This window comes from Epinephelus moara, chromosome 11 (assembly GCF_006386435.1).
Source record: "Epinephelus moara isolate mb chromosome 11, YSFRI_EMoa_1.0, whole genome shotgun sequence".
In the NCBI taxonomy this organism is placed as follows: domain Eukaryota; kingdom Metazoa; phylum Chordata; class Actinopteri; order Perciformes; family Serranidae; genus Epinephelus; species Epinephelus moara.
The window spans coordinates 2,315,761-2,323,674 of NC_065516.1; the positions used below are offsets into that span (position 1 = coordinate 2,315,761).

The 7,914-nt window shown below is 39.3% G+C and overlaps 1 protein-coding gene across 1 annotated transcript in view; it reads left to right on the forward strand.

Moving 5' to 3' along the window:
• Positions 1 to 7,914, forward strand: part of LOC126397572 (nebulin-like) — a 114,449-nt gene that overhangs the window by 74,697 nt on the left and 31,838 nt on the right. Inside the window, exons 46-50 of the mRNA XM_050056453.1 lie at positions 1,400 to 1,510; positions 1,710 to 1,820; positions 1,932 to 2,039; positions 2,784 to 2,894; positions 4,819 to 4,929. Of these exons, the coding sequence (XP_049912410.1) occupies positions 1,400 to 1,510; positions 1,710 to 1,820; positions 1,932 to 2,039; positions 2,784 to 2,894; positions 4,819 to 4,929 (552 nt within the window). The remainder of the gene's footprint in view (positions 1 to 1,399; positions 1,511 to 1,709; positions 1,821 to 1,931; positions 2,040 to 2,783; positions 2,895 to 4,818; positions 4,930 to 7,914) is intronic.

A 7,914-nucleotide genomic window follows, 5' to 3' on the forward strand; every position in this document is an offset into this window, starting at 1 on the left:
GGGGTGGGGGGGATCAAAAAATTTTTTTGGAAAGGGGGGGGGGGGGGGGTGCTGTATTTTTGTTGTTAAAATATTACGTTTCAACCAAGTACTGTATGGTTTTGACACTTTTCTAGCTTGTTAAAAAAGGACATACAGTAAAAAACAAAATTAAAAAAAAATCTCTCAAATTTTAGGGGTGCTGGGATTCAATTTAGGGGTGCTTCAGCACCCCCCAAAATGGTCTAGAAACGCCTATGCCTCCCAGACATGGAACTCTCACCACAGCCAGAGGATCCTTGGTTAAACTCCACGTAACACTGGTCAGCATACGGCTCTTGTTTCCACACCACACGATTTCACTGACCAGCATAAAACTACACCGGGATTTACCCGCAGCGATAACATGCTTTACTCGCCCCACATGATACACCAGCCCAACATGGAGGGGAAAAAGGAGACTGATAAACAACCATGGCCCGCCAGTAGTTGCCCTTTATCACCTAATCACTGTCAGTCCACCAGATACAGATCCGGCCGGACCAACTCCCCCACAGCATCAGTTCTGCTTGGCTACAGACCATGTAGGGGTGCCTTTCACCCTTTGTGTGGCTTTTTAGTTTTAGTCCCATTTTAGGCATTTTTATCCTTCATAGTTTTCGTCTGGTTTTAGTCGATGAAAATTTTGAACGTTTTAGTCAACCTTTAGTCTTTTTTTTTTTCTTGAAACTAATGGAGTTAGGCTAATTCATGTATCAGACATTAGACTCAAGGTGACAAGTTGTATAAAGATTTCATTGTGATATTTTATTATCTACAAGTACAAATAATTTCTGCACACTTACAAACTGTCATGTCTCCAGCAGTGTGTGACAGGTTTAAGGGGTGATTTACGAGCACACACTTACTGATCATCATTTGAAAAGCTCAACATCTCTCTATTTATGCTCTGAAAAACTGACACCACAAATAACTCATCTGAAACAACTAGGACTTGTGTCCAGGTTCATTGTTAACACTGATTTATCGATCTCACTGTAAACTTTCATCTTTGTCAGAGAAAACTCTCTCACTGAGTTCAGACTGTTTCCTGACAACACAGCTACACTCACAGATAACTGAGCCTCCTACTCCCTGTCAAACAGCATCAACCCATAAACCTTCCAGAGACAACCCAGACCTGAGTGGAGTCATCAGATGTGAACTCCACAAATCCATTCAACACCTTCACCATCCACAGTCAGTCACACACAACTTTTTACTGCTGAATTACAGCTTACAACTGGCACATTTAGGGTTCAGTTTCTTGGCCACATTGTTGACTGGAGAAGCCAGGGATTGAGCTGCCTGCTCTGCCTCCTAAGCCACAGTGTTGTTAGCCTGGTGTCAGTCTAGTATCTGTCCTTTGTGTCCTTTCCAGATGAAGTATAAGGAGGACGGTAAAAAGGAGCTGAGCACTAACCTGTACTCTGTACTGCCTGAGACAGAAGAGATGAAGTTTGCTAAAGCCATCATGGAGCTTCAGAGTGAGGTGGGTGGGCATTTACTAGACCACAGCCGTGGTTCATGCTTTCTGGTGCATGCTGTAGAGGACAGGTTGAATTTAGTCCTAAAAAAAGTGTCCTCTGGACTATTGCACTAGGAATTATTAACAGTATGAAACATACTTGTCGACTTTTTTCTGGATTGTTCATTCACCCTCCTATCTTGGTGTGTGTGTTTGTGTGCAGAATAAATACAAGCAGAAAGGCAGGCAGGAAATCAGCAGCAGTGTCTTCCACCAGATGCCGGAGACTAAAGAGATGGAGTTTGTTAAGCAGATCTCCGAACTTCAGAGTGAGGTGAGACAGTGTGTTTGTATGTCAAAGTAAAGATATTGTGCTGACAGTATGTTCTCTGACAATAAAAAATACATTTATATTTTGTTTGTGTGTGTTGTGTTGCTCTATAAGACAAAGTACAAGAAGGACAAAGAGGATCTGCCTAACGCTTTGTTCTCTCTGCTGCCTGAAACTCTGGAGACTCAGTTTGTTAAAGAGATGGCTGAAACACACAGCGAGGTGGGAAACACTTACTCTGCGTGTTAGTGTGAATATTTTGGTTTCTCTGAAACAGCCAGTTTATGCTTTCAGTTTGATTACAACATTACAGATTAATAATTTATCTGCACTGGTGGACCAGTTTTAGTGAGATTTCATCCAACTCACAGCATGTGGTGGGAATCCAGACACTGCAGTTCTCTTTAGGCTCTTGCTTTGTTAGTCATGCATCAGTAAGATTTGACTTTATCCATTCACCTTTTCTATATATAACATTTAAATTGTTAATATTAACTCTTATTTTACAAGGTACCTGCAGGTCATTTAAGTCTTAAAATGTGTGATAATTTGACGGACCTTTAGGTCTTAAATTTGAATTTCAACATTAAAATTTAGTCAGATTTGTACTGGACAGAATTAGTATAGTTAGCAGTATATTATTATATAATCATATCAAACAGTTTTATGTCATCAGTAAAGAAGTTTATATTCTATTTAAACCGTCAATCTTGATCCCCAGCTACACTTTATATTATCTTCTAATGATCCTGATCGCAGAAGAGACTGAATACATTTCTGTCTGTTGTACTTGTACTACTACCTGCAACAGTGCACTTGAAGCAGGAAAAAGAATATGTCTCTTTAACATGTTGATGTTGATAAAGAATCTGTTGTGTTGCTCATGCCTGTGCAGTGTGGTGTGCAGGACTGTATACTGTGTCACTTTGCAGTTGTTAATCTGATTTTGTTGTTTTCTGTTTGCAGAGTAAATACAAGGAGGCTGGTAAGAAAGAGCTGGTTAACTCTCTATACTCTCTGCTGCCTGAGACCAAAGATACTCAGCATGCCAAGGAGCAAACTCAGCTGCACAGTGAGGTACAAAACAAGCTGCAGTCACTCTCTGTGAACACTTTGAAACATTTGATATTTATGCATGAGATTCTGTTTAATCTGAATCATATGGGAAACACAGTATCAGATGCTGTTTTTGGGTTGTATTTGGGCTGTTAACCGAAAAGTAACCATACTCCAAGTATTAAAGGTCCAGTGTGAAGGGTTTAGTGGCAGAAGTTTAATGAAATATTAATACCTTTTCTCTATAATGTAAAACCACCTGAAAATAAGATTGTTGCGTTGTTGTTACCTTAAAATGAGCCGATTATATCTACATATGGAGTGGATCCTTCTCAGCAGAGTCTGCCATGTTGTTTCTATAGTAGCCTAGAATGGACAAATAAAACACTGGTTGTAGATAGGGCTATTTGTATTTTCACATCAGCCACTATAGTTCTCCTCCACGCTTGTCACACAGGAGAAGTTTCAGTTGCTACGCAACTTAGAGCCTGGAGGCCAGATTTGGCCTGCTGACCATTGTCTAATTCACAATGAAAATTAAATTGATTCACACTGGGAATTAATATGTAACTGTGGTGCGAGAGTGCATAAAACGTGTCAAAGTAGAGCTTGTTTTGCAAAAAGAGAAGTTTCAGGGGGGGATCCCCCAAACCCCACGACAGGTGTTTGGACTAAGTCCTGAATATTCTCAAATCCAAGAAACACCCCTGGCTGCTGCCACTGATTCTGCCTCCTGGCAAAGCTGAGTGAGGATCGGAGTTAAATCAGGAGAGACCTGTTTTTATAGTAAAAAGAATGTTTATTTAACATGTGCACATAAGAATGAAAAATGCAAAAGTCTTTGGCGATTAGACTCCGTACAGACGGTATGATTTAAGGAGGGTGATGAATCCATAGTTGAATTGTTTTCGGAGATATCTCTAAAGGTTTCCTAATCGTCCACTCTTGTTTTAGTAGAATTTCCTTCATTTCAGCTTTCAGTTTTAAGTGGTAGAACAACAATGTGAATATGCAGCCCACATATCAGAAGAAAATGTTTCTGCAAACCACAAATATTTTACATTTGCATGTTTCATTCGAATCTTATCAGCCTTTCTTACATTAATATGGTACATATGTGACCACTGTTAGAGACCAACAAACAACAAAAGCATTTGTGTTTTACTAAGACAACGCTGTGTTTCCAGCCACAATTGTGCCCCCAAAACCAGGTATTTTAATCCACGCCAAGATCTTTTCTAACCATAACCAAGTAGTTTTTGTGCATAAAGCTAACCACACATTAATTACCACACATTATCGGCTACATAATAACATGCAAATGTAAGCTATCCGTGGTTTGCCGGACCATACAATGGCAACATTTTCTTGTGTTGACTGGATTGGAATACATTACATGCACACAGTAGGGAACCAGTGCATAGTGTGTGCTGTACAGCTAATGAGAAAATAATTTGAACAGAGAAGCGGATAGTAAGGAAGTAAAGCCTTATAGGAAATGTGGTCCATATTACAGCGACACTAAACCCCTGGCATCAGAAAAAGTACATGTTTAATACATCAAAGTATCTAGTTATGGATGCATCCAAACAACTCTGCTCTCCCAAATAATGATTCCAGTATGCCACCAATGTGTCAATGGTAAGTACCAGCCCAAAACCAGTATGTCATTTAAAAACTTGTTCTTCATTCATACACCAGCATCCTTTTAGACTGGACACATTGTTTAATGGGGATCTGTCAGCTGATACCTGATCCACCAACCCAGAAATCAAACTGATAAAATGAAATTGAAAAATGATATTGATATAATAATATTCAAATCTGATTATTGTGCATTTATATAACCAATATGTTGTGCTGCTTTCTTAATAGAGTTGGATTTGAGTCATAATTTGATGGTTTTGATATTTTGCACTGTAAAATATTTTGTGTTGTGTTGCAGAAAGCGTACAGGGAGGAGGGCAAGAAGGAAGCCGGCTGCAGTCTGTACGCCCAGATGCCCCAAACCATCGAGACTGTCTTCGCCAAAGAGCTGACCAAAACACAGAGTGATGTGAGTCAGTGGCCTTCACAGTGTGATGTCATCAGAGCCGAAAATCTAGTATTTACAAACAATTTAATTGCTTCAAACTATAGCAAATAAAAGTAGATATTTACAGCTATTTACAGCAAGCTACAAATTTTTCTCATATACCACCATTAGAAAACAATGAGCAGTTTGCCATTATTACTGTTGTTTGCATGAAAGTTGCAGAAAGTAAAGAGCAGCCTTTTGGGGTATTTATGCAGCATTTTGTAAATGTGGGTAATTAAGAGTGAATATCTTCAGACAGGTTGGATTATAATCCACCCTCAAACTAACAGATGAGCGCTCAGAGAGCAGCAGGTGAGGAGAGATGATGGTTTCTGACTAGAGAGCAAATGAAGGTATTTAAACAACAACGTCCCAAGATGCTCACTGTTAAACACACACACACACACAGACACACAGAGGGAGTTGTGTGTTAGTATCATTTTGTCTGCTGAGGCGTGAACACAGAGAGCAGCTATGTTGTGCTCCACCGCCTGAGGACACAGACACTGACCTACTGCCGACACACACACACACACACACACACACACACACAGAGTCAAGGCAAACAGCAGTGGCAGGTTGAAGCTCATAAACTGGGGCAGACACATGTTTCACAGGATTGCTGTTAAAAACTGACAAAATACCACAGATAGAAGCAAGTCAGCTTTTGCCTTAAACTCTCATGACATGAGCTTTATGGTGCTGCTGTTCTCTGGCCATTCAGAAAAGATGTCAAAAACTACACATAAAATGAGATGGAGCCAGAACAGTGACAGTATCATTGTGCATGCCATCCTCTATTTGCTTCTCCAGAAATCAAAAGAATGAAGGACATCATGTTTTTAGAATGATGGATTTACCGAGACACCATTAAAAAATGTGTCCTTTGTAATAAACTTGACTGTCCATACTTTTTACTATGAAACACTGAATTAAAAAACCTATACAGAGAACCTCAGTAGCTCACCTGATAGAGTGCATACCTTAAGGCATACTCTTTATGGTAGCAGGCCGAGTTCAATTCCAGCCCAGGCTCTTTGCTGCGTAGGTAGCTCTTTGAGCACCTTTAATTTCCCAAACTCTCACCAAAAAGGATTTATAACAGAGTGTCTGCAGGTCTTTAAAAAAGTAAATTAGACCTTAGCAGTAATTAAATAGTCTTAAATTTGAATTTGTGAGGGCTTAATAGCCACAAACATTTTAACTAATTTCATTTATTCATCTTTTTGTCAAGAGGAGGTCTTGTGTGTGAAAGTTTCTGATGTTGCAAATCTTTTACACTATTTATTTATGAGCATTTTTTACATTCAATACAACAGACAAGATCTTTAAACCTACTGGCCCTAATACTGTTGTTTCACTTTATACTTGCATTTACCTGTTGGCAAAATGTATATTAACCTAACTCAATCTGATAACCATATTCCCAAGTAAAATCTACCTCTATACGGAACCACATATGTGCTGCTTGCCTCTATAATCAGTCTTAAATTTTGTTAAAAATTGTCTTGAAAAGGTCCTGAAAAGTCTTACATTTAAGTGTCTGTCCTGGTTCCCTTAAACAAAATGTCCATAAGTATCAAAGACCAGAATTTTTTTTATCAATATTTGCTTCAGGTGACCCGCACTGTGTCCAATGGCTGAAAGAATCTGTGTAATGAGTCTTTTGAACAGGACATTTATTTCATTACTTACCAAAAAGTGCATGAAATATATTCAAACTGAGATTTAGACCTGATGATATGAAGCAGATTAAGGCTCCAGTTTGTTTGTATTAGTCAACATTTTATGACCAGCAGAGTGTTGGAAATTTAAAATTGTGTGACACAAATGGGACCAAAACACAACTTTATTGTTTTAAACATGGCCAAAGATCATAAAATCCAAACTGATCTGATCACACTGACTGGTTAAATATGGATGAAAATCAAATCTGTTCTGATGAGTTCACTGTTTTCTTCATAGTTTTGTTTTATTGAATCTCCAGTACAAAAATATATAAAAATACCAACCGGAATCTGAAGAATGCTGTTTGATGTTTACCATAGAGCGGCTGCAGAGCTGTTAAAGTCACATGACAGTGTATCTGTATTCTGATAAACAGTGTTTGTGTTTAACAGCTTGGACTGTACGCTTCACAGATGATGTTTAGTGTTTGCTGTCAGTCGTCCCAGACAGCAGGAAATCAAAGCTCAGGGTAAAAAACTGGGGCATAGGCCTGATGCTTTCTGGTTTCATGTCTGTTGACCGAGCAATGTGACGCTAACTGGAGCGTATAACGTTCACTACCTAGACAACAGCAGCCCAGACTGTCTGCAAAACCCACATACAATAAAACTGATCTCAGACCCAGCAGGAGGAATATTATTTTTTTATGTATCATCTTTATTTTGCTTATTATCTGTGTATCTAACTGCAGGACCTTACAGTCAGTCTATTAATTTTCAAAACCGTGACACAGTTTTAAAACCATTATTTCATACATCTGGAAATGATTTATTTTAGAATGTGTGCCTCCTTGGTTTATTGTGTATTGTTTGTAATTGAAAGCACAGTCACTGACAATTTGTAGCTCCTCGTCCCGGGTGGGTTTTATAAATATCAAAGATGTTTTTAAATGCCTAAATAGGCCCGTTTCCACTGAAGAAGTTCCTGGTACTATTTGGGGGGCAGGAACTACTACAGGAACGTCCTCTCGCCCGGCCCTCTCAACCGCCGTGTCTCCACTGAGAGAGCGGAGTAGGAGGAAGGTTCCTGTAAAGTTACGGGCTCTGGATGTTACGTAATCGTTGCGCGACCATTTTGACCGGGGCGACCGTTAGCCGATAGCGGTGTCTGTAATAACTCACTAAATGGCCCGTGAAAAAAAAAAAAAATTCCAGAGGATGTCTTAGTTACAACATGATTGAGCTAACTGGAGTAGTTTCATGTCGTATCCGACAACGGGAGGCTTTTAACAGATGA